Source organism: Vanessa atalanta, chromosome 22 (genome assembly GCF_905147765.1).
Source record: "Vanessa atalanta chromosome 22, ilVanAtal1.2, whole genome shotgun sequence".
Lineage (NCBI taxonomy): Eukaryota > Metazoa > Arthropoda > Insecta > Lepidoptera > Nymphalidae > Vanessa > Vanessa atalanta.
This window is the reverse complement of record NC_061892.1, coordinates 6,692,405-6,719,605: the sequence shown is the minus strand read 5'-3', so window position 1 is coordinate 6,719,605 and position 27,201 is coordinate 6,692,405. Positions and strand designations below refer to the sequence as shown.

At 32.6% G+C, this 27,201-nt stretch overlaps 1 protein-coding gene across 1 annotated transcript; it reads left to right on the top strand.

The window, feature by feature from the left end:
• Positions 1-881: 881 nt before the first annotated feature.
• On the top strand, positions 882-26,950 carry LOC125072638 (anoctamin-8-like). Its single transcript, XM_047683281.1, has 24 exons — positions 882-1,240; positions 1,993-2,121; positions 5,760-5,889; positions 6,148-6,253; positions 8,330-8,468; positions 8,611-8,727; positions 11,416-11,522; positions 11,956-12,059; positions 12,922-13,003; positions 13,578-13,730; positions 14,262-14,379; positions 15,326-15,381; positions 16,462-16,536; positions 16,876-17,008; positions 17,081-17,259; positions 17,573-17,770; positions 18,110-18,241; positions 18,638-18,769; positions 19,346-19,491; positions 21,909-22,002; positions 23,102-23,230; positions 23,395-23,518; positions 23,700-23,842; positions 23,915-26,950. Exons 1-24 carry the CDS (start codon positions 1,120-1,122, stop codon positions 24,041-24,043), a joined length of 2,976 nt encoding a protein of 991 aa, XP_047539237.1. The 5' UTR covers positions 882-1,119; the 3' UTR covers positions 24,044-26,950.
• The last annotated feature ends 251 nt before the right edge of the window (positions 26,951-27,201 follow it).

Genomic DNA, 27,201 nt, shown 5'->3' with positions numbered 1-27,201 from the left:
TCTCCGACTCAGAAGCTTATAATAAAATAGAATATTATATTAAAATTAAGATATTTGTCAAAATTATATTAATTATCAAATCTTCACCGTGTGGTTGAATATTATTTTTATAGAAATATATCTTAGATTAAAGTCAGTCAATCAATTATTATAATTTTTATTTATACCAATCCAAAATCTTTCATAAAATAGTTACGAGAGATAACGTAAGAAATTAATTTTGTTTTTTTATGTTAGCGTATGATTGTCTAAGATTTCTTAGTATCGATTTTTTTAATGTAGTTTTGTTTACAGTTTTTAGATTTGTTTTTTAATGTAGTTTCGGGCACACTTTACAGAGACCACTTTTTATTTTACAGTAACACATTACACACATACACAGATAATAAAATTTTGCAAATCCTTTTGTGCTCAAAATTGAATGTCCAATGGCAACTTCTTACATTATAAAAGTTACACTATAGTAAACACACGAAGGACAAAAAACATTTTTTTTTATGGCATTGGTTGGCGTACGAGCATATGGGCCACCTGATGGTAAGTGGTCACCACCGCCCATAGACAAAGGCGCTGTAAGAAATATTAACCATTCCTTACATCACCTATGCGCCACCAACCTTGGGAACTAAGATGTTATGTCCCTTGTGCCTGTGATTACATTATGCTAATTGCATTCAAAATAAAAATCATATCTCAGTGACTCCTTTTTTTCAAGTGTCGTATATTAACCAGAGAAAATGAGTTACCCTTAGTAATTTTTAAAGATTTATATTTATCGGACCTGAAATTTTTGTTAAGTACTTTCAAATTATTTCGTTGAGTGCTATGGCAATTCAGTGACTACTAGGCGAGCAATGGCGGCCAAAAATCAATTTTGAATTCTGACAGATGATTGTTTGTCGCAGTAATATTTAATAAAATAAATATAAAATGCTACGCGTACATTACTATGTTTTATGTTTGAATTGTTATGAATAAGGCGGAGGTGACATTAGTTTGTGCATATTGTTATATTTCGTGAATAAGTCATTGCATACTAGTTATTGTAATCGATGATGTAAGATCATTGAAGGTCTCTGTGCGCGTTTCATTGTTCATTAGTTTTTTCGTGTATTCGTCATGGAAGGTAATAATTGTGGAATCGGTAATCATGAGAAGGAAGATAATGAAAGTAGTTCCCATTCTACACCCCAGGAACATAAATCTTTTGCCGAATTTGCGAAAGATAAATTGGATAGCGGTAAGTCAAAAAATGTTTACGAAAATGTTTTTTTTTTTTACTTTTAATTATTTTGTTTATTATCTTTTTACATTTGATACATGATTTTTCAACTGCTTATTGTGTATGTTTTTAGTATTTTGTAACAAATTTAAAAGTCTTTATTTAAATGTGAGTTACTTTTTGATTTGTCTCTTTCGTTCATGTTTTTCTCTAAGACTAACTCATGAATAGTGAACAACTGAACATGTAAATATAAAGAATTAGTTGGACATTAAAGCTATCGCACATCCAATGTTTTTAATTTTTATCTTCTAATTTGTACTTTTAAAGTTTTAATTTATTCACTTTCTTATTATAAATACTATTGATTATTTAGACGACTAATCATTTAAATACTGTACATTAATTATCTGATTATCAGTCTACTATTTTCTTGTTACTTATTTTAATTTACTAATTTTTTTATTAATAAATATTTATAAAACAAAGTTCATATCAATTATCTAACTTGTCTCTGAGAAGCTTCGTGGGCTTGAAGATACAATTGCAACCATTTAATACTCTATGATAAAATTATTATTAAACTAACAAAACAACACCAACAATTTATACTACACTAACTCGAATGTGTGCATACACTCCACTAACTATGTAAGTTTAATTTCAACATTTAAATATATGTGTATAGGACTTATTTTGTGTTAATCTTATTCCCTTTAGAACAATTTTTATTGCAATTAATTAGTTGTTTATTACACTACTTACTACAGCTGGTAGAGAACTGCGCAGACGTTTACCAATGGCAGGGCAACTGGGTGCTCATTTGATGCATCCAAGACGGTTATTGCTACACTCAACTCCGACGCAACAAACTGATGTTGTGCTCATTTTTCCTAAAGGTAAATGTGAAATTTTCTTTTTATTACACACAAAACATTTTTTATTAAAACTTGTGTTTATTGGATATTCACAATGAGGATCTATATACCTATGCGTTATAAAAGTACTTTGAATTAAAAACATTGGGATTGTCATTTAATAAGATTAATTTAAATTTAAACCACAAGTTCGGAATGTAGATTCTATCAATAAGAATAAAGATAAGAAATACTATTATACCTACATCCATTACTTATATCAATAATTGATTTATTTATTAAACATCAATAAAATTAATAAGCATCAATAATGGAATAGTTTACAGGCCCACCTAGATATACAGAATGTCCATACTTTACTTTCTTTTCAATTCAATTTAATTCAAAAGAAATCTTGATGTTCCAAATGTGATGTTCTTCTGGATAGGTACTACCCCCTCATAATATATTCTGCCTAGGGATTGCAATCCGGAAAAACGGATCCGGTAATCCGGCGAATACATTATCCGTCTACTGGATCCGGTACCAATATACCGGATCCGGGGACCGGTGCTAGCAATTTTGGCAAAATGATAGAACCTTTGCATGAGAAGACACTTTGCGCTTACTTTTTAAAAACTATTTAATCTAGGCTTAATTAAATTACATCGTTAATGTACTGCAGAACATACTATCAGCTGCTTAAAAAACTTCGATTTTGATACAGAACTGATATTATTGGCATGAGCAAGAGTCATGGTCAAAGTAGGTAAGCTTATGAATTGTTATGAACAGCTGTGCTTCGCACATTAGCTATGATTAGCTATGGTCGATATTTTATATAAAAATAACGAAGAGAAGGCAGATGACCGCCTGGCAACAACGCCAACAACATCAAATGAATCAGATACAGATGACGAAGACACATCGAATAATGGTGAACAAGGAGTTACAGTTACAATAACTGATCCTCGTCATCCTTATCTTTCTAAGGCAGAAGTAATTCTTAGATACAATGAGTTTCTTCAATAAGTGGTAAAGCTTTTCAAAAGATTGTCTACTAAACGATATGTAACTGCAAACGTATGTGACAGACGAAACAGGTAAAGAATTACGCCTTACTTTGGATTACCGCTAAAATCCTATATTTTTTTTACCGTTGTTGGATGTTGTTGGATGGAACCGGATGGGAATCCGGTCGAACCTGAAAATTACGCCAGATTGCAATCCCTAATTCTGCCGCCAAACAGCAATACTTGGTATTGTTGTTTTCCAGTTTAAAGAGTAAATGAGTCAGTACAGGCTGAAAGAAGGCGAGTGACGATGGTGGCGCGTTGGTGATAAGGATGAATTGCTGTTTCTTACAATATCAATGTCATATACAGTGGTGACTACTTTAGGCCTATTTGCCTACTTTAATTTTATAAAGAAAGCTTGTGCTATTTAATTCCCATATATAGAAACACTGTTCTCTATTACTCTCATCATTCTTTCATTCGGATCATTGTTTTGTGAGACAGATATTTTAATATGCAATGAATTCTCCTAATTCAACTTAGAATTCGTGTACAGTCTTAACAGTCACGTCTGCGCTAGACCGCAATATTGTATATACCTAACAGAACCAACGGAGCCGCGTGTAAACTGCAGATTTACGCAAATCGTTAATCAAGAGGAACGAGTGCAGTAGTTGGGCAATATAAACGTAATTGAAATCTGCTTAAACTTTTTAACAAAAATTATCTTTCAGAAAGGTTATTAACCACTAAAACGTAAGATAAAACCGATATTAAATTCAGGCTTATGTAGGCAGTAGTGTAATTCACCCAAATTCGACCTTTTCGTGTCGTAAAAGCCGACTAAAGATTTTTATTAAGCATCAATCGAGCACTTACGCACCAATAAAAGTATTCCCAAGAAACGTAGGCGTAAATAAATTAGATAAGAGCAAGCTAATGGTGATGTATAACTGTGTTAACTATAGGCAATGTTTTAATGTTTTAATATAAAATATAATGAAAATGTTAAAGAACAAAATTAAATATATTATCCGACTACAGAGTTTATATGAATTCAGCATGTATGTAAGTTTTTTCATCTGTTTTATAACTATTTATCATAACATAACGAATGAGGCATCGTTAGACCACGGCCAGCTTTATATTACTATACCGAATACCATATTCTATGTGATTAGGTTGTATGTCTGCTATATTATGCATTACAGTCAATTCTAGATTCATTTATCCCTCTCACTTTACTTTTATTTAAAAGTTGCGATAATCGTTTCGCAGACATTCAAAATGCAATTTTTTCCGAATTTATATCGTAGATAAGGATTCAATATCTCGACCAATGTTTAAGCGTAAATCCTCTTGTAGTATTAATAGAATATTTTATTATCTATGTATTAAATAAAAATATATGCAAGTTGATACTTAATAGATAAGGTATTAAGATAAATATCTCAGGTAAGACTATTTACCTTTTTATTAAAAATCAAATCGAAATCAATTTTATTCAAGTAAACTTTATGAATAGACCTTAACAATTCAAGGACCGCGTCTAAAATAAAAGTAATTCCCTGTATAAATCAGGCTGAGTAGACATTTGGCAAGGCTATTTGGCAAAGTAAAGTACCTATTTAACTTTCAAGTTCTCACGACGAATGTCGCGCTCAGGCAGGAATCGAATTGAGAGGAACTTTTTTATTTTACATTCTACTTATTCCTACCTTATTCAAAGCTAAAATAATTCATTATCTTTCAAAGTATGTTATTTACATTTTGTAACATTCGATTATTTGTATTGATGATAAATAGATAAATAATGCATAAATAGATTTAATATAATTACATATTTATGTTGCGCCAAAGTTACAACAAAATAAATAGTAAGCATATAAACCTCTATGAACAAAATACAAATGTGTCAACTTTTACATATATACAACATGCTTAGATGGAGATACATAATTAGTATTATAGTACATAGAATATTGATCTCACTTACGAAGGCGCGCCCTTCCATGTTAAATTTTGTCGGTATTTTAATGTAATAAAGTTAATAAAAATATAATCCAAATATTTGTTGCTGTATTTACTCTAAGTCGTCTCACGTACACTTCAGCGTCGTATAAGCATTGTGTGCAAGTGTCACTCACTCAACTGATGCTACTCGCTGCTTTGTTCTTTTTGTATGTAGTAGTTAAAAGTTGTCGACAAACTGACGGTGTTCCGTGTTGGTGTGTTTAAATTATTTTATGTAAAATATGAATCTTATTATATTACAAAGAGCCTTATTTGCAAGGGTTTTCCACGTGTCGTTTTGAAGTTCCGTGGTATATATACAAAAAGCCATCGATTCTTTATTTATGAAACTACTTATTAATATTTTTCTGTTTTCATTGTAAAAGATTGCCAAAGTATTAATCGCATTTCGAAATGAAATGGATCGAGTAATCGAATAATTATGATTGAAAATTAGAAAGCCAAATTGATAACCTCCTTTATTTAGAAGTCGGCTAAACAGGATTGCCTCTAGTTTATTTTGGTAACAATAAGGCAGTTCAATTTATTAAGAAACAAATTGTATATCAACTAACGAATGGCTATATAATTTAAAGCCTATAAACCTTGATTTGAAATTATTATTTATAATTCTACACAACATTTTTTTAGGTCTCCCAGACAGTATGCTACTATGGTTGCTGCAAAAGTTGCGCGGGAGTCGACCCCGATTACGCGTTTGCGTTCGTCAACATGCTTCCTCACAATGCTCTGCTTTTTATATAACTGCTGATGATGAAGTGTAAGTAAAACAGATATTCATTTATCTAAAATAAATACTTATTTTCTGGGAAACTTTTTGGTCGTAAATTTATTGTAAGGTCGTAAGTATTTGGTCTTTAATAGGTACTCTCATGTGGATTGTTTTTTGTCATTGCTGATTTTCTTTTAAATTATTATAATTTATCTGCATTCAGGCAATAATTTGCCTCAATAATATTTTAATTGTTGAAAAGTGCTAAAATATAAGATTTAACATATCTTTCTTTTCAACGTTTAGACTTTTGCAAACAGCTGAAGAAGTCCATTTGCCAAAGTTGCTGAAACCAGAATTTGGTGGCGGATATAAGGAATTCACTGTTCGGGATATGCATTGTTTTCAAAAGGTAAGGGACATTGATTTCAGTGATATGATCCATCCTTATATGACACCGCGTTAGTTCGCAATCATTCCCGATAAATGCGTTAACAGATATATTGAACTATTAAAACTTGAGATTAGTGTTATTAAACAAACAAACTCTTCATGTTATAAAATTAGAAAAAATCCTAAGTTATGTGCAAACAAGTCAATTTTGTAGTAGATAGGCCTTTTTCCTTTAAAGTAAGATGTACATCGTTTACCACCAAATTGTCAAATCTCATTATATCAGTAGGTACTTCTCCTATAATATCTACTTAAAGCTTTGCAAATATATATAACTTATCAGCAAAGCAATAGTCGACTTGTAAACCTATGCTTATATGTTGAAGAAATCGATTCTGAGAAGATATATACACGAGTAATATTTAATATCAATGAGCTTAGCTCGATTCGGGCCTACGATAAAAATGTACGTGCGTTGTATCCAGAATACAATTTCTATAAATAATATGGAATGGCAATTCTCCGTACCTTGTTACTAAGTTAGGCGTTTTATGATAGGTGAATTATGTTATGTAGTCACGGAAATCGAAGCCTATAGACCTTCTGTACAGTACGAAATAACAAATTATATTTGAGCCAACCAGACCCACAAAAATCAATAGTTACTGTTATTAAAAAGATTGTTTCAATACATACTAGCTGTGCCGTGCGGTTTTATTTGTATAAGAAATAGTAAAAAAAAACTTACATCGCGGTGGTAGGGCTTTGTGCAAGCCTGGTCTGGGTAGGTACCACCCACACATCAGATATTCTACCGCCAAACAGCAGTACGTATTGTTGTATTCTGATTTGAAGGGTGAGTAAGCCAGTGTAACTACAGGCACAAGGGACGGAACATCTTAGTTCCCAAGGTTGGTGGCGCATTTGGTGATGTAAGGAATGGTTAATATTTCTTACATAGCCATTGTCTATGGGCGGTGCTGACCACATACCATCAGGTGTCCCACTTGCTCGCCCGCCTATCGATATCATAAAAAAAAAACATCGTAACGATATTTACAATGTATTATTTTGATTTATATTAGATTAATATTATAGATTGGTAAGTTTTGCTTGTTTTTGTTCGGATACTAAAATCCAAATGATATGGCTTTTGCATTTTCTGAAGTTTAATATTTGAAAAGATAGACATAAGCTCAATGGCATGTTTATACGGACGGCATATAAAATTTTCAGACTGGACGCTTTCTAATAGAACGCTGCCAAAATTTAAACATATACGTTGTTTGTATGATTTTTAAATCTCCAATATGTTTAAAAAAGTATCACCGAACACACCAGTGGACACACCAATGGTTAGGTTACAAAAAAAATTGCCACGATTGCTTACGTTAAATTATTAATTTCACAGTATTATAAGAAAAATATTGAAGTACTCGTAAGTTATTTTCCATTATTTCAATTCCATTTTATAGCATTAATCTTATTTATTACATACTTTTCCGACAGTAATACTTTCGGAATACAATTGTATATTTCAATCTACAAGAGTCTTAAGAGTCGTACGTGCCTTATCATTATTAAGTCCGTCATTCATTTTATATTCCTATTTTGTGAAAAGTAATAATTTTTCAAGCACTCGTATTGTGTTCATTGATATTATTATTTTATTTTAGTTCAATAAAGTTAGTTAATTTAGCATTGCATGTAATGTCAGAAAAATAATAATGGCGGATGAATTAAGTGTGGTGCTTGACATTAAAACTAGGTACGTATTAAAAAAAATAAAAAAAACAAAAGCATAAAATTATGCACTTTATTAATTGAATTATAAGAATTTTTGACACACAGCACGTACATTTTTTTTATTAGTCGTTAAACTATCTTACTTTATAATAATTTTCATCGCATACATAACATTACTACAATGCAAAGATGAGCTACATCGATAACGTTGCTAACGCTACAATAAGCGCTATCTGACGTCATACGTTGCTGGATTCCAAAAGGTCCTATCTTAACGGCATTCGTATATTGTGAGTTAATAAAATTTATATCTACGATTTATGGGTAAATTAAGTTGTATATTAAACAGGGTACAACAGCCGCAGATTTGTTAAGCTCCCAAGAGCGCGGAGCGTTGGTGAAACACGTACTCGAATCGGCGCGCGCCGAGCCCGGAGACGAGCACGCACTCGAACCGGCACTCACTCTGCGACCTGGACAAAGTATCGGTAAGATGTTTGAACTTAAATTAAGATCATCTTAAAGCCTTCCAAAAAATAAAGAAGCTTTTTTAATATAAGTATTATAAAATATTTTAAATGCATTTTTTCATAATTTTAAATGCTCATAATGTAATCTTCTGTATTATAGTTCCAGCCTGCGTAAGTCGTGGTGTAGTTGCTGGAATGTTCCCACTTCATGAGCGCACTGCTCTAGAAAACCTTCGGAAAAAATGGGTTAAGACATTATTCTCACCTCAGCCATTGGGTAAGTTTTTCTTTTACGTTATCAATTCAAACATCATACATCTCAATGAGAAAGCCAAGGAATTACGAGCTCTAATGATTTTTATTTTATTTTATTAGGAAAGCAAACAGTGACATTAAAAAGTATTAAATGATATGACATGATGACGGTCTTTAACGAGGTCAATATTTTTAATTGTTTTTTTAAATACTGACTCCTTCATACAAAATTGTATTAAGCCAGGTTGCTTAAACGTCCTAACTAATTGAATATTAACTAACATTTATTAGCATAAGTTAGAATTTGTTAAGATTCGTTTGATGTTTTCAACGCTGATGAAATTGTTGTATAATATTGTGGAACTATCGTTTTGGACTCTGGATCTCGGAAACTATCCGAGGTAGATAATTTGTTTACTAACATATTAATGATAATTATAATGTTATAATCGTGAAAACATTTGATAACTTTTGCTAACTTATGATAAAATGTTAATTGGCAAATATCCAATAATGGTTTATAACTTTTGTACAATGCTGCTTCCACACTGAAGTTATACGCAGTGTGGCAGCAGCATTACTTGAATCTTCTTTGTATATCTGCTGTCCGTATTGTCGGTTGTTATAAAAATAATTTTATAACTTTCCCAAATGGAGTTTTTATACAAAGGTGGTAATATATGAAGCTTTTTTGAAAATTCATCCTTTCAGTTTATTAAGAGGACAGTCCTTGCGGAACGCTAAAATAGCGCTTACTATTTTCAAAATATTTTAAAACTGGTGAATTGATTATGGATAAAAAAATACATTCAGTATCTGAATAGATATATCTCAAGTTTCACCGGATCATATTTATAAAATATATATCAATAACTTAGTAAATTTATCGTCAACATCACTCCAAATACTGAAATCGACCTTTTCTAATAACATTTTTTAAGCTATTTAGCGGCTAGTTTATATATGTATTTTTGGTTAAATGGGGACACAAAAGTGTAAATAATAAATTCACCATGTTCAATTTCTGTTATATCACACAGTATTATAGTAATTTTTATTTAAATATTGCTTACTTTTTGGCATTCGTCGTCCATACATTTTAGTATGGAGAAAATAATTTGACGGTTTTGACTTATTATTCGACATTTATGTCAATAAATTTTCAGTTCCTCCCCAGAGCCCAAGGTGAGAGCACGTCAGTTTTTATTTCGAGCCGAGTCTTATAATTTCGCGAAACGTTTACGCACACATAGATAAGTTAGCATAAGGGTGGGGCGCGAGTGTCGTTTGATGCAATTGTTAATTTTTACTTTTTATAATAGTTTTGGACTTTTTTGTAACAAATTATAATATATTTGTTACACTTAAGTACATAAACTAGGTAAATACGACAATCAATTACATAGTAAGAAAATCAAGTCTAAAAAGTGTACGAAGGGTAACCTCTTTCCCCTAATATCGAATTAAAAGTACAAAATTGTAAGGATAAACATAGATAATACCTGAATATACCTGAATGTAATGTAATGTTTGCACTATCCTGCTTATTTTTTTCTCTAAATTCGAAATGTAAAACAAACGCCAACTCATACCATTACTCATGTCGTTTAGTTCGTCTGGTTAATTTCTAATTATTTAAATGCTTTATTAAAATAGTGCATAGTGCTAAGAAAAAACGGTTGATATACATTCCTGTGTTTCCATTTGTATTGATGTTATACTTAGTTAGTACCTTTCATGACCAGATACCGTCAACGGCCCACCCCCCTGATTTTTTTGTAATATAAAATAATTTTAATTGAATTATTTCATAAAAATACTTTTTTTTTAATAAAGACTTGTTTAACCAAGAAAAAGTATTTTGTCTTTAGTTTTTTGTTAGTTAAAAAAATTATTTGATTAATATTTACCTATTTTTATTTATAAAATTTATATTCTTTACGCCCTAATTTGGTATACCTACCAATCTTAAAATATCCAGAAAATAATAATTATTTAGTTAGACGAATGCGGTTGAAACATTAAAAATCATAATGTATATTAAGCATCTTAATGCACTCTGACCGCACCCTATGCTAGCAAATAATTTATAATTGTGTTTGCGAGTGACAACCTTATAGCTAATACATTACTCGTAATTAAATGTATTTTTATAAATCCTACGTTATGAACGCGCTATGAAAATTTAATTTATTCGTTGCACCTAAAACAAGCAACTAATTGTCTCCGGGGATGCGTACGATACACTGCATAATGCAACTGTATTATTGGAAAGTACATATGTGTGTGTCTTAAAATAAATTCCCACGCTTACAAACTACGCTCTTAATGAATATTTATATGGAAATTTGTCATTATTGAAGTTAGAAAAATGTTATTTTTTAAATCATTCCCAGTGGCTAAAATTTTGAATAAAAGTTTGATATTTTTTAAGTTAAAAACGTATAGGTTTCGAAGTAACTCAATTGTTTAGAGGTTTTAATTCCTTGCCGCGACAAGTATAAAAAAGTATAGTCAATAAAGGTCGTAGAGAAATAGGAATCTGAGATGTTCACAAACTCACCTAACTCACAGATACTTATTAACAAAGACAATTTAAAAGTTTTTGTAGTGAGAAATAGCTGGTAAATTTTACACTTAGAAGATCTTCTTTAAAAATGCTCAGCTTTAAGTCTGCTAGTTAAAATCATTATGATTTCTTAAATTTCAGATGAAATAAGCGAATATTTCGGTGTGAAGATAGCAATGTACTTCGCTTGGCTGGGACATTACACTCAGTCGCTGACAGTTCCTGCTGTTGTTGGGTTTATATTTTGGGTAAGCTCTGATTAATCAAGTAAAGTGATTTGTTTCCTTTGAACTAATGCTCTAGTGAGTTATTCGAATATGTTTATTAATACGGGAATTATTTTTTTGTTCCCTTTTTTAATAATATTAAGGAGGAGTGTGTTATATGGTAGTGCAGTAAGCTAGAATGTATATGTATACATTTACATACATTTCATAAAATAAAATAAAATATTCATAGTTTGCGTCTCTACTACTAATCACATAAAAGTCTTGACGAATTTAAAAAACAATGCATTTGTTTACATTTGTTTGGATATTGTAATAATGACAAGGAATCAAGAGTCAAGATATTTTTTTTTAATTTGATATTCATAAAAAGTGGCAAAGGTGCAAATTTCATAATTAATTTTTACTATTTGTTAATTTTATAAATAATTTAATCACGTTTTATTTTTTGTAGGTTTGGTTGGGAACGGCAAATGATTACTGGAAAGATATAGCTTATGTCTTATTTTCACTGTTCAACGTTCTTTGGGCCTGCGTTTATTTGGAGACTTGGAAAAGGTTTGCAAATGTAATTCATAGCGCTCTTTTGGTTTTTTATGTTACTTATATAAATATATATATATATATATATATAAGGTATTACTAGTAACAGTGCATTTATTTTGTACAAGGGTTCTGTATGATTCAAAAATACCAAATACAAAATGTATCGCATAATTTATACAAAGATAGACAATTGTCAATAAACTTTATAGTCGAATATTTTGTCGCTTAGAGAACTATGCGAGTAATAGCAAAAAAAGGTTAAAGCAACAATTGTTACAAAGGTGAACATATTTGTATTTAAAAAGAGAGAAAAACAAAACGATCCATTTGTTTTTTTTTTTCTTAAAGCAAGGCAAGGATAAATAAGGAAAGGAATGGTTATCTCTATCTCAATAGATTTTCTAAATGTCACTTAATTGGATAATCATCTATGTTAAAGCAAATTACAAGGTCAAATTTTGAGTGCATTGTTACTAAGTGTAACATTTGTAAATTACTTGCATAAAATCTGTACTGAGCATTAAATTATTTTAGTTATTTCCAGCTTTAATGCTCTGACAGTGCTAATCTGTTCATACCTGAACATTTTGCATATGTGTGAGTGAATGTGAAACGTATTTAATGGAACGTTTTATCCAGTAAGAAAATTAGCGTTGATTGAAATCTTTTTAATAAGTTTTTATATTCAAATGTAACATTATAATATTATATTTATGTATATAATATTTTTCTTGAATATCTTTCTTTCTTTTATCTTTCATCCGTGCTCATTTGGGGTGAAAAATTAAGTGTATTATTACTTTAAATTAAAATTAAGGTTACAGTACTTTTATTCTGAATTATGTTAACAATATACATATTTATTATTTTGCAGATACTCAAATGTCTTGGCATATAGATGGGGGACTTTGGACCAAAGGGATGAATGGCTCGTCGAACCGCGACCTTTATTTCAGGTAAGAAACTCCGGCAATAATTTTTAATTTTTGTGTATGATTCAATTTGTTATCTTGAATAAAAAAAAACATAGTAACGTAATCTGTAATTCTTAAGGAATTCTGAGTTTGAGTAAAGCAAGTTATCCTAGTGGCTTTTTGTTGAACTAATATTACCTAGTAGTCGGTTTGCACATTTAAATGGTTATTTGCCTTATTATTGCTAAGTTATATTTTTTTACGTTTTATTGACAAATGTGTTATAACACTGTTATTAAATATGGCCCCTATCCAATAAGATAGCGTCGTTTAAAGGGTACACGGTTTTTCACCCGTAGTTGTCTAATGTTCAACTATACATACATATATATACGCTCACTCTCAACCTATAATTAAATTTATTCAAGAAAGTAGGAATCATTTTTAGTTAAGTCGAATTAATAATAATTAGTATATGTATTTATTTTTGAAAGCGGATAACCAAATATTTTGTTTGTATACCAGAATAAAATTGTGGCTATAGTCTTAACGTTAGTGACAATCTATTAAAAAAAAAAATAGAACATAATTAAAATGAAAGAGTTGTCGGTACCAGGGCGAGATGGGTACGAGCGAGGTGACGGGGCGGCCCGAGCCGCAGTACGCGGCGTGGCGCCGGCGCGTGTGGCGCCACGCCGTGTCGCTGCCGCTCATGCTGCTGTGTCTCGCCGTCGCCGGCCTGGCCACCTTCGCGCTGCTCAGGACGCAGGTCAGGCGGGTGGTGGTACGGCTACCGACCTGGGATTTGAATACTCGATCTACGATTTAGCTTAAGCTACCCAAAAATATTGAGTTTTTTGTAGCCGAAGTTAGGAAGTTTGTATTGTGGCCTCCCGTGCCTTTGATAGCATTAAAAAGGCGTTGGTCGTGATTTTTTTTATTTAGGCGTTCGGGCAACTCGGCCACCTGATTGTAAATGGTCACCAACACTCATAGACATTGGCGCTGTCAAAAAAATTAACATTAACCACTAACCAAGGGTACTTCAAACTGGAACACAAGATTTTTTAGTATTACTGGTTGTGGGTGGTACCTACTCACATAGGCTTGTACAAAGCCCTACCATCAAGTAAACTCCAGTCGCGTCAGATGTCCGTTTCATAGAACTTTGTATATAAAAGAATAGAGAATTCTTTGTATAGAAAGAATAGAGTGCATGAACTGCGTTGAAATTTGGTCAAATAAAACTATTTTTACGCTTAAAACAGAGTTATTACATTTAACTTAAATTTATTCACAGGATTGGTGGGAAGATACGATATTTTATTTCAGTTGGATACCACGCGCTTTTTTGGCGATACTTATTGCAGTTGAAGAAGAAGTTTATGCACGAATCGCGAAATGGCTTAACGATAAAGGTAAGTCCTGTATATTAAACGATTTTATTTTTATTTTTCAAAGTCATTATATTTAAAATCAAAATGTGAGTTGTCAAAATTTAAATTCGTAAAAATAAAAAAAGCGTTGGGTATATTATATATATAATAAGTGTCTTTTGAAAATGAGTATTAAACTCAATTTTCAATTTTTTTTTATTAGAAATTATTATACCTAATAATGAATAGGTATATAGCGGTCCCCATTAGATAGATAAGAGATTCTTAGTTGAATTGAGGATTATGAGTACGTTTTATTATATTAATAATAAAGTACTGTACTGGATTTTAAAAAAAATTATCCTTTCTCATTTTAGTTCTACAACCACTGGTTATAAATAGTACCCCTTCCATTGACACTAGTAAAAAGATAAACAAAAGATACCTAAGGTCAATTAAAATTGCTTGGATACGATCTCTCTGGTAGGAAGCCCTTAGGAATTATTACATTTATATAAATAAAACTATTAGCTTAGTCAAAATTTAATATCATCATAGAATATAGTACGACACGTCGAAATTATATATGATGTTAATAACATTGTGTGCGTTGTGTGGATTTTACATTTTTTTGTACTAGCAACATTCACAGACAATTGAACACTAACAGAATAGCGATATTTAATATTTTTTTTGTGCATGTGCTGTGACAATACTTCGAGATTCTTCTAGATGTTTTTATAGACTTAAAATTAGAATATTTTATTCTTAAATAATATTGAATAGTTAAACTTAAATATAATAATCATTGAACTTAGTTATAGTTTTAGATGAATGTAGCGATAATATTGAAAGAGTTTGTAGTGTTATAAGATAATATAGTGCATATTGTTTTCTCTTTACCGCTTACCAAACGGGACTGGATGGAAAAATACATCATTTTAATAAAATGGTAACACCGACACGGTCCAATTTTTATAAAAAACAGAAAACTATCGACTCGAGACAAAGTATGAAAATCATCTGATTCTGAAAATAGCATTGGTTTGTATTAAGCTATGAAAAGTAATGCAATACTAAAATTACAATCATGCTTGTGCTACACTAATAGCAGGCCTGCCGCTAGTTGCTGCATCCGCGTTGATAACCATCTCTTACACAATTTCTATGTTACTTAAAGCACAACGATTTTGGGGGTAATTTTGAAAATTGGAAGTAACGTCCCATATATTCATTCATATACATTTGTAAAACACTAATAACGTCGCAGTGTTATGTCCTATCTACTTATTACTAAATACAGATCTAATGAGTTTTAGAGAGAACAACTAAAAACTTCAAGTCTATAGTTTTGAAAAACAAAAATCATAGATTAAAAGTTGGTTCTTGTGTTATCATAATATGAACCTGCGATATTATAATTGTTTTACAAATCAGGTATATTTATTAAATAATAGAAAAGAGTATTCGACATGAGTATGAATGGTTTATTCTCAACGCGATTATTACAGTAGTCTTCGGTCATCGTAGATACAGCCTAAGCGAGGTGTACGCTAATCACGCACGTTCGTTGCGGGCCTGACTAAAACATAACAACTATTAACCAAACAAATTAAAAAGTCGTTAAAGCACGGCATTCTCATAAATTTACCAAACCGCTTGCATGTGTATTAAATATACATACGTATTAGCATGGTCTAAAAATAAATTATATTAAAACCGCTTTATATATTCAACATAGCATCAAAAGTTTAATTGTTAATTGTAATGTAACATTATTAATAACTGAGTATTTAAAATTATTATTACATATTAAACTTTAACTTTTTTTTGTCGCTATACAAATATAATATATATCTTAGTATTATTTCTCAATCGCTTCATCATTGTTACACTTCACTATTTGTTTTTATAATATAGTATATAATGTTTATAAGGCATTTGATAAGAAAAAATAATTCAAGACTAGATTAGCTTCATAAACTTTAATCTCCATTTAATTATATATTGAAGTCGAATTGTTGTTTGTCTTTGTGTGTTAAAAGTGTGTTAGACGTGCTTCTATCGATATCGTTACATTCAAGAGTATTTACCATACTTTCAATGATGTATTTTCTATTTCAGTTTCAATTTGTGAATTCATTCATGAGTTTGTTCTACATTGCGTTCTATCTTCAGGATATGGATAAATTGAAAGAGGTGAGATGATTTGATGTTATGAAAATTTGGTTGCATTACATTTTACTACATTTCGATAATTATTTTGTTAATTTATTCAAGTCCGGTCGCTTCTTAACGCTTCTCTTGGATCTTTTTAATTATATTATCCGTTAGTAGACCGAATAGAGGATAATAATTTTATCGTAAATTCTCCTTGCCACTTTAGACGTACATCGTCAATTCGATCGGTTATCATTTTTTAGGCACACTATGTCAACAGATATAATTCGTGAACTTCGGTATTCCTAACATTGTAAATCATTATAGAGTTTTACATTATGTTCAGGGAAATAATAATTCGTTCATATTCACTTGTAGCAACTAGCTGTACTGCTCATAACGCGACAAATAATTGGAAACTTGAAAGAGTCCGCCTTACCGTATCTCATCGAGAATCTCAGGCTGGCGAAGATTTGTTTCGATGTTTTCGGTGCTTTAAGTCCCAGCAAAAGTGAGTTGATTTAAAATTTTTCAAATATATCATTTTAAGTTATGTGTCCTAGAACTTGTGCACACGTTTCAGTACCGACGTCCGCTGAATTGAATGAGTTATTCGAAAAGAGAACATCGTCATCTGGTGAACCGCCAGAAATGTTGATAAACGGCGGTACCGAGAAGGAAAAAAATGACAGACGAGACTCGGAAACGCTCGTTGGACAGAAGATTATACACCAAGCGGAACTCGAGTCTCAGTTGTTTAAGGTAAATTTTGTAATCTTTGTACTCGTCTCCATCATCGTTATAGTTTACTTGGTCTCATCTTACCGCACAAATACCTCACTCATACACACACATGAACACACAAAACAGACACTAGCATGTTGCACATAATAAAAACAGCACACAATTAAGAATTAGGTTAGACTTATTTTAGCACCAACACAATACGACGACGACACGACACCAGGAGAGGCTGTACAGATACCAGTCTCTTACACAGAATTACCTCAATAGAAATAACCATTTCTGTGCGAGAGAGTAGGAATAAAGTGACCATTACCTTACCTCCGGGCAGTACGAGGGCACGTTCGCGGAGTACCTGGAGATGCTGACGCAGCTGGGCCACGTGGTGCTGTTCTCGGCGGCCTTCCCGCTGGCGGCGCTGTGCGCGCTGCTCAACAACGCGTGCGAGGTGCGCGCCGACGCCTTCAAGCTGTGCCACGTGGCGCAGCGGCCCTTCGGCGAGCGCGTCAGCAGCATCGGCAGCTGGCAGGTGCGATATGTTTACAACGTCGCTGTGCGTATTCACGGCAGCATCGGTCGCCTTGACAGAATCTGTGAGAAGAAGAGTTTATAACGCCCAGTTTCCGACTCCGCAAAGTCGATAAATCCTTCTCGGGCGAGATACTCGTTTCTATTATAAAATTCCGCCAAACAAAAAACAAAATGTGTAACTTTGCCGTTATTTAAATCCAAATCATCAGCCATATTATTCAACACCAGATTATATTTTCCAAAGCGGTTGTAAGAGCCTACTCGAATGAAGTATATTTTGTTTCGTTCGTTAGTTATAACATAATTATCATATACGACATGAGCCGTTCGGCTGCAGCACGCCATGGAGGCGATGGTGGCGGTGGCGGTGCTGGTGAACTGCGCGCTCATCGGGCTGTCGGGCCCCGTGCACCGCCTGCTGCCCGACGTCACGCCCGCGCAGACCATCCTCGTCATAGTGGCGCTCGAGGTACTCGCCGTTTACAATACCAACTAATTGTGCTGTCACATCAATTCAACCGTAGCTATTTCGTCGAAAATAATATGTGCATTTGAAGAGGAAACAGATTTTAAATTAATTTTGAACTATTCTTTGTTATATTAAAAGGTAACTTGCTTCTGAGCTGATCAAATAAAGTGGACGATAATACCAAACAATATACAGAATTACGTTGTATTGAGACATCTTGACAAATCTAGTCTACTTCTAATCTAGTCAAATTACATATTATACAGATGTGGTAAATGGAGAAATGAGAATTGATCGGTTTTGAGTTTTTATTACGTGTGCAATGATTATTTGTTTAATCTTATAGTACGAATTGCTTCATTTATTATTATTAAAACGGTATAAATAATATTTCAGCATGTAGTGTTAGTGATAGTACTATGTCTGCGGATCGCCATCCCGGAGATCCCGGGCTGGTTGGCCACTGAAATGGCTAAAACGGAGTTCCAAAGGAGGGAAGCTATTAAAAACGCACATGCACCACTATTGGTAAGCTGCTACATTTAGGTGATACATTATAAATAAAAAAAATATATACGGTTAATGTTTTTATGTTTAACGAAATTATGGAAGTTTAACAGATACTAAGTACCAAGTAGTTTAAAAAAAAATTCGTCTTCTTCAAGATATTATTCAAATAATCTATTTACAATAGAGGTAAGACATATATCTATGAAAGCTGTATTGAATTTTCACCAATATCAAATGTATAAAGTTTGATCTCAATTGAATCTGTTTTAAAATACCGACGTAGTATTTGAACCAATTAAACCACGCCCAAAAACAACTAATGAAGATAAATAAAAACTTTTTAAATATCGTACGCAAAGGGCAATTAAAAACATTTGTTGTGTGCAAGTTTGAAGGGTGAGTGAGCCAGTGTAACTGCAGGCACAAGGGACATAACATCTTAGTTCCCAAGGTTGGTGGCGCACTGGCGTTGTAAGGAGTGGATAATATTTCTTACAGCGCCATTGCGCCATCGTCCGCCAACCTATCCCATAAATGAATACTCACCCGTGCGCCCGTGCGCCCGTGCGCCCGCGCGCCCGCGCGCCCGCGCAGTCGGACGGCACGAGCCAGGACGACGTGCGCGCGCCGAGCCGCGCCACGCCGCGCACGGCCACGCCCACCACGCCCAAGCAGAGCGACAAGCCCGCCGACAAGAAGCGCATCAACATCGGCAAGATCCCCGAGATCCCGCCGTTCAGGTGAGACATACCTCCGCGGGCTCATTTATTAGGATTAGCAACATAATGTGGTACTTAGCGAACGATTGCTGAGGGAGCGTTCAAGTATTACTTGAGCAATATTTCTGTGACATCCCGCAAAAAAAGTTATTTTTAAGTTTTGTTTTTTTACGTTACGTGGAAATTTTAGAATCTTCGTTGCTCTAGTAAGAAGTAAGCAATGAAATTCGTTATATGTTATCGGAAGATATTTAGTTTTTGTTTCCTTTTTGTTAACGCAAGATTGTCCGTTACCTTTGTCCGTAAAAGTAAAAAAAATGAATGCATGGATTCATGCTCCATGGAGCATTCGTCTTTTATAATTCTATTAGTCTGCTTACGTTATACTTAAACGCCTCTTTGAATGGCTTTTTGGAGTAGTTCGAAATCTCTAAAGACGCTACCGCTACTGATGGCGCTATTATTGTTTAAAGTCGAATCCTCATCGATTGATGCTCTACCGTAATTTTACTTAAACGTTATTCAGATTGGTCCCATAACTGTTCTCATGTATTGTATGTGTTGTATAAACATAAGTCAAACATGTTGATATAAAACACCATTGGTTTAACTATGAATATTTAAAGAAATATGGCTATAGCTTTCTTGGAAATGTCTTGAGGTACTGTTTATAAAAAATACTAGTAAAGATTCATTTTTAATAGATTAACAACGGCAACGACATGATTATTTCTTCACATTTCACTTAATTCGAGAATATTACGTATTTTAGATTTAGAGAATGTTAAAATATGCATGAATATACGACGGGAGGTCCAAAAGTGAGTGTATTAGAGCGAAAAGGTTACCAATGAAGACATACACACAATAAACAGGGCAAGTGCTACCCTTTCATATAAGTGAGACCGAGAGATGGAAAAATAACCAAAGGAGTTTTGCTCTTGTAAGACACCTTCGGCTTATTCAAATTCCCTATTGATTATTTTCCAGATTCCACATTTGAAGATTTATATTTGTTTTCAAATTATAAAAGAATTAACGAAGAACATTTTCAAATGAATATAACGTAAAGGCTGATATTCCGAACTGTTGTTAAAAAAAGGAAAAAAAGTTTTGTCATTTAATTAAATAAACAAATCCTCCATTTCGAAGACTTTTGGACATCCTCTCGTAGTTCATTTTAAGTTTATTAAATGCTGTCATTACGGCTATTTTCCATTAGCAAGAGTTATTGTTTTCTATAGTGTAAAGTCTTCAAATACTCATTATTATTATTATTATTATATATTAAATGTTATGTGCACGTGACGTTATTTCATGAATTTAACATTAATGTATAGTTAAGTGTTTCTTGCTAAAGAACTCTTAAAAATTGGAACGGAAACCAAGATATAATCTACTAAAATAATGTACATATTTATGATAAAATTGTAATCCAACGTCAATTGCTTATAAAATATATACAGAGTCACAGCCCTATAATAGTCTATTCGGCGTTAGTGTATACTTTTTAGGTAAAAAATATTAGAAATTGCCATTTAAGCTGGACACAATCAACCAATCAAATTTCCTTCTAAAGGATATGTATCTTCTGCAATAAAATGTAGAAAAAGAGATATAAAAAATCTATCAAATTGTTAATTTAATTCATAGCAGATTGATGAGTTTACTTAGCCAAACGTTTTATACACCATAGACACAATTTTTACAGGTAATAATTTTATAAAATTCAGTCGCTCGTCGGAACATTTGTAACGTACATTCATGTAGACGATCATGTATTTTAAATTTGTTTTTTTCATTTTGTTTTCAGTTAATTTGACACAAGTAATATGCCTGGATGGGTGTGTAGTTACAGAGTATATATTCCGTCATAATTCCATCGAGTCAGTATTTATTATCTATATGCTTATTATGATTACTCCGTTGTAATTCATTTTTGATTTGCAATAAAATTTATCTTTCGAATTTTGTAGTTTTTTTGGCTTTATAAAACTTTGAAAAAGTTAAAAAAAATACACCTTTACAGATAATTTAAAATAGACAATAAAATTCTTCAAGTATGATTATCAGCAGAATGCCTATTTATTTCAAAATTTAACGAGGTAAAATGAGTTTTAAATTTGCCTTGCTTTTTGCTGATATTGCCCTGACATTACACATATAGTTATTTGTATATTCTATTTAAAAACTTCTTTCTTTTACCATATTAAAACTGTTTCTAACAAAGATTTCCTTTAATCTAAAACACCTGAGTTTGTATATAAAATGTCCTTATTAAATGTATAGTTAATCAAAGATCACGTATCCACTATTTTCCATCCATCGCACGTTTTTTTATGCCGTAATGTTCAACGCTTTTCTATCTACCTACATTCTGCTTGCCTCCAAAACACACTGTACTTTATACAGCGTGTTCAAATAACTAATAATTTCAGACCTAAGGCAGCTTCTGTAACTGAGCCGGCGGTCACAACGGGGTCCTTACAAATGCTACAGGATGTTAGTCCGACGAAACCCATACGGCGTAAGGTAAGTAGTCTTTATTGAATGAAGAATATTAGAGAATAGAAAATAGAAAAAAATCATTTACATTAGTAGCGTTACCCAAAATATTCGACTGGTCTAATTTTTATTAATTAAAAATATTTTTTATTTTACCTTCACAAAAGGGAGACAACACAAAAATCAAAAAGTTCTTTTTTATTATATCAAACAAATTAAAAAGTTAAATCCAATGTGCACAAAGGTATTACCGATAGGATAATTCTTGGTAAGCTAGTCGCTGCATTCTCTATGTAAGTACCAAGTATTCAAAGTCAAAGTAAAAGTCAACAATCTTTATTCAATATAGAAGTGTTTACACTTGCTTGTTGATTGTCAAAAATCTACCACCGGTTCGGAATTTAGCACCTCGGACCTGAGAAGAACCGGCGAAAGAAACTCAGCGGGTTTTTTTTTTTTTACCATTTTCCATGTAATCGCAAACGCTCTTTAATGATTCTTTTGAATTATATAATTGAATAATTTTGAACGTTTTCTGGGATCCTGTTGTAAAAACGTATACATTGCCCCAAAAAAGAGTTACTAACCCTGTGTAATCGGGTACTTGGAGTAACAAGTTTATTCTTGTTCCTAGTGTTAATAGAATGTACGTCACAATTTCTGGGAAAATCATTTATGTTTTTGCGTACATACATAACATCATCAAAAACAAATTGAGAAGCGACAGTCATTATTTTAATTTCTTTAAATTTACCTCTTAACGAATCTTTTGGGCCCAGGTTATAAATTGCATGAATAGCCCTCTTCTGCAGTACAAAAATAGTATTAATGTCAGCTGCATTACCCTAGAGTAGGATGCCATACGACATTATACTGTGGAAATAACTGAAGTACACAAGGCGAGCCGTATCCACATCAGTTAAAAGTCTAATTTTTTTCACCGCATAGGCTGCAGAGCTGAGTCTATTCGCCAATTTATTATCGGGCAAACAGGGTAAAGGGTGAGCTAGTGTAATTATAGGTTTAACGGTCTAAGAAATTGCTTATATTATTTATCCTCAGTTATTAATTAATCACTATTTTATTGTTTTTTGTACACTGTCATTATTAAACATAAGCTCTATAGGAAGGTACGCCAGGCGCCCCGCTGTCTCTTCTCGGAGTACGCGGCTTGAGAGACGAACCTCTTCACAGATCTGCTCACTGCATTCCGCATCCCACTCAGCATAGACCTTTAGTCAATCCAACGCTGCAGGCAAGTATCACTAAAAGCCTAATCTGTTGTTCTATATGAAGATTACTTCATACTCTATGTCGACAAGTTTATGAGAAAAAATTGCAAAAAAAAAAAAAAAAACAAAAAAAAAAAAAAAATAACAAAATTATTCTTATCATCACGAGGATGTGCGCAATTTTCAGGAGCTTTCGGGAAGCGTCAGTGCAGGTGGGTCGGAGCCCGACTTAAATGCGGTACCATCGACGGCGCCATCCATGGACACTAGCGCTACTTCCAGCGAGGACGATAAACCTAAGGATAAGAGCAGTGAGTAACATCAATTGTTTATAAAATAGCAATCAAGAATGCGCTAACACTAGAGCAGATATTACAGATCCTAAGGCAGCGGACGTTCCGAAGGGTCCTCTCGGCCCTGGCGTAAGCTAGAATAAATCGAGGTACGATGCAATAAGTGGGAGTTGCAACTGAACATGCGGGTGTCCCTCAGGCCGCTCCCGCGCGCGCGCGGCGCTGGTGAAGCGCGTGCGCTCCGTGGCCGTGTTCTCGCTGGGGCTGCGCAAGGCGCGCGAGGCGGCCGCCGCGGCCGACAAGCACTCGCCGCACACCCCCGAGCGCCCGCACACCACGCCCGTACGTCACCCCGCCCCTCTCGGTCCCTCTGTGGGTCGTCTCTGTTTTCATAGTGTCCTTTCGTTCGCGCAGGGGCCCCCGGCTCCGATGCTGGGAGGCGAGCTGTCGCTGATACCGATCGAGCAGCTCATACAGGTGGAAGATGTCAAGCCTCGCCCTTCGATACAGGTGGAAGAAGTCCGGACTCGGCCGTCGACATGAGTATTTAACGAATATAATTTTGATGAGTCGTTCTGTTTTTGATTTTGTTTAAAATAGGTCTGTAAACGCACAACAGTTATGCGTAAATTCATTGCAAAAAATGTATCGGTTACACCTTTAATATAAATTGGGTTTATGATATAATTTTAACTGATAAATTCAATTGTAATCATAGGGTTATCTCGTATCGTACTAAAATTGCCAAATGAAACCCCGGCATTTGGGTCTAAAAATAATTTAAATTCAAGTCTAACAAAATATCGGGACATTGTTACTATTATTAATAACAGTAATTATTTTATCAAGATTTAAAAACAGCAATATAAAGGTTGAAACATTTTAAAACTCTATAGGAGTAAAGATAAACAAACCATAGATTTTTATATTCCAAGCGATTTACCATTTACCTCTGCTATATTATGCACAACAAACCGTTCTGCATTAATATATCTTTCGATACAATACAACACAATTCCAATTCAAAGTTTACATCAACTTTAATTTTATTTCCGAAAAATCCGATAACCATTTCGCCGATATTCAGAACCGCCCCTTTTTCGTGACCTCGATCAATGCTAGCGTGTCGATTCAGCGTCAAAGTTGTTTATTTTGCTTTACTCCTATTGTGATTTAATATATAAAAAATTGTAATTTCAGTAACATTCTCGTATAGTTCCTGTACCTTAAGCGAAGATCGTTAACAATATTAATATGTAAACGTCCAATCAGTGCAAAAATAAGTAATTCTGATATTTATTCAAAGATATTGGGGCTCGTGTCATAAGAAAGTGTGACGATACATTTATAAACGATTTGCCTTTTAAAATACAAGTATTGGGGATATTCAAGATAATACATAATACGTGTTTATTTTATGTGATAACAAGTCTTTCGTCAGCTTTCAAATAAAATGTTATGCATTTAGTACAAAATATTTGTATTGTTGAAAAAACCCTTTCGGAGTTTTCATATTGAAATACGCATGTTATATATAAGATGGGTAATATCGGTGATTAACTTTACCGAACTATGTCGAACAAATGGACAAAATATGGTGTTGTGTATCAAATGAAATTTTGGACATTTTTAACATTTTGTAAGAATTTTTCGATGTTGTTGATATCTTCGTTTCAAATGCAATTGTTGTAACGCAATTTGTTTCTCGAAGCTTCCAAGTTCAATAAGCAATCGTCTGACAATAAGTTGAAAATTGTGTATGTCCATCGTTTGTCTTTATCCGACCAGAGGAAATAATTGTTCAAGTAACTATACTTTCTAACGTCGGTTAAAATAAAGTTGTTAGTTTTTGTGTCTCGTGAGATATAAACGAACAACGAATTGTTCTTTTGTTTTCATTGTGGTTATTTGAAGATGAAATTACGTTTTCTTAAATGACTCCAGGTTGCAAGGAAGTAAATATCATTATAATAGGTAAATAAGTTATCGTGAATGGTACAGTATTATTTCTCAAGATAATAATATTAAAAATTTGGTCATTTTGACCATAGATTTTCTTCGAGAGTTATATTTTGTCTGGTCGGAAGTTTTTCTTATCTATCTGTGTAATACCGCTAGATTCACTTCACTCGTGTCGTTGTCTGTAGGATAGTTATAAAATAAGAAAAAGTCTGTTAAAAGTTTCTAGAAAAGTACCTAACGAATTTGATCTTAGTTTTATTTCAGTTTTTAGGCTTTATTATGAACTTTTGGGAAGTTTACATTTTAGTTTAATTTGTTTAAATTGATTTTTTAAATTTGGCTGTTTTTTTTTAACGATTATAATATTTTGACTACGACCTTATTATTTATCATTTTGGTTTAAAAGTTTCGTTTATGATTGCTCAACAAAAATTATACAAACACTGTCAATTAATACGAGAGGAGTTTCCCCGAGTTATTTTTCGAAGTCAAATACAAACTTTTTAAAATCTAGAATTCTCTATAGTTTCAATATATTTAGTTGTCAATCGATGTTGATTAGCAATACATTACAAAAGTATTGTAACTTTAATTGTTTAGGTTTAGTTTAGAATTGTTATTAATATATTTAACACTAACATTAAAAAAATAAAACTGCAGTATCTACTTCTTGCATAAATATTCTTGTATTGCTATGAAGAAGAGCTATTTATTATTGTTCATTAAAAATATTCATTTTCTTCTGTTTATTATCAAATGTATCACAGACTATTAACAGCTTTTTTATTATCAAAATTATTTATCTGTATGAAGTTATGACAGATGGATTGTGTTTTCTCCATTTTCCGATGGAAATAGTTTTTTTTTATCATTAAAATACAAATATTTTTAGTACAGTCCGGTCAAACTTTACATTTCATATAGCAATACTTTATTCCATGCAACAGTAGACATTGCAGCGATATTATAGAAACTAATATTGAGAGAAATAGTATAGTACTTGGTTTGTGGTCGATTAGTTTCAGCTTACATGCCTTATAGTTATTTTAGCATTAGAAAAGTATTAAATTGAAATATCTAAAAAATATATTTAATTCGCTATAAGAAAAATCATATATATATATAATATTTGCGTCCATCTTCAGTTTTAAATATAATGTGCTCGTGTAAACTGCCCTTAAAATTAGTATCCGGAAAAATCGTCAACAATTCCTATTTTTCTTGTTTATGTGAGCACTGAAAGTATTTATTAGCGTGTTTGGAATTCTATTGAAAACCCTATTTTTTTGTAATGTGTAAGATCGAGTAATAGTTTTGTATTATTTGAATAGTAAAAAAAAACTTATGTTTAAAATAGTACACTAAGTATTACTCGATCCGTATAACGGTGATGTAAAATGCTTTATTATTAGCATTGCGAAGTAGCTAATTAAATATTTGTTGTTATGTAATTATTTTTTATACGAAATATTGATAAACGTTGCATTTTTGAGTAGAATATAAATTTTATGTTTGCCTAACGGTAATGCTGTTTTATTTTATTTAATTCTAAATTCTTTAAGTTATTGCTCTGCAATAAATTGCCTCTCCTGTTAATGATCACGAGGAATCAATTCCATCACTGCAAATATAGAACGTCAAACTCAGTATATTTTTTCCAATGGGCCACCTCGCAATAATAAAAAAAAAAATTATATACTGTTCCTAAGTAAAATTATTAAACTTAGAATTTTCTATCA

Coding starts and splice junctions, on each gene's coding strand:
- LOC125072638 (XM_047683281.1), top strand. CDS start 1,120: ATGGAAGGTAATAATTGTGGAATCGGTAATCATGAGAAGGAAGATAAT. Junction 8,469..8,610: donor GCGACCTGGACAAAGTATCG/GTAAGATGTTTG, acceptor TCTGTATTATAG/TTCCAGCCTGCGTAAGTCGT. Junction 18,770..19,345: donor ACGCACATGCACCACTATTG/GTAAGCTGCTAC, acceptor GCGCCCGCGCAG/TCGGACGGCACGAGCCAGGA.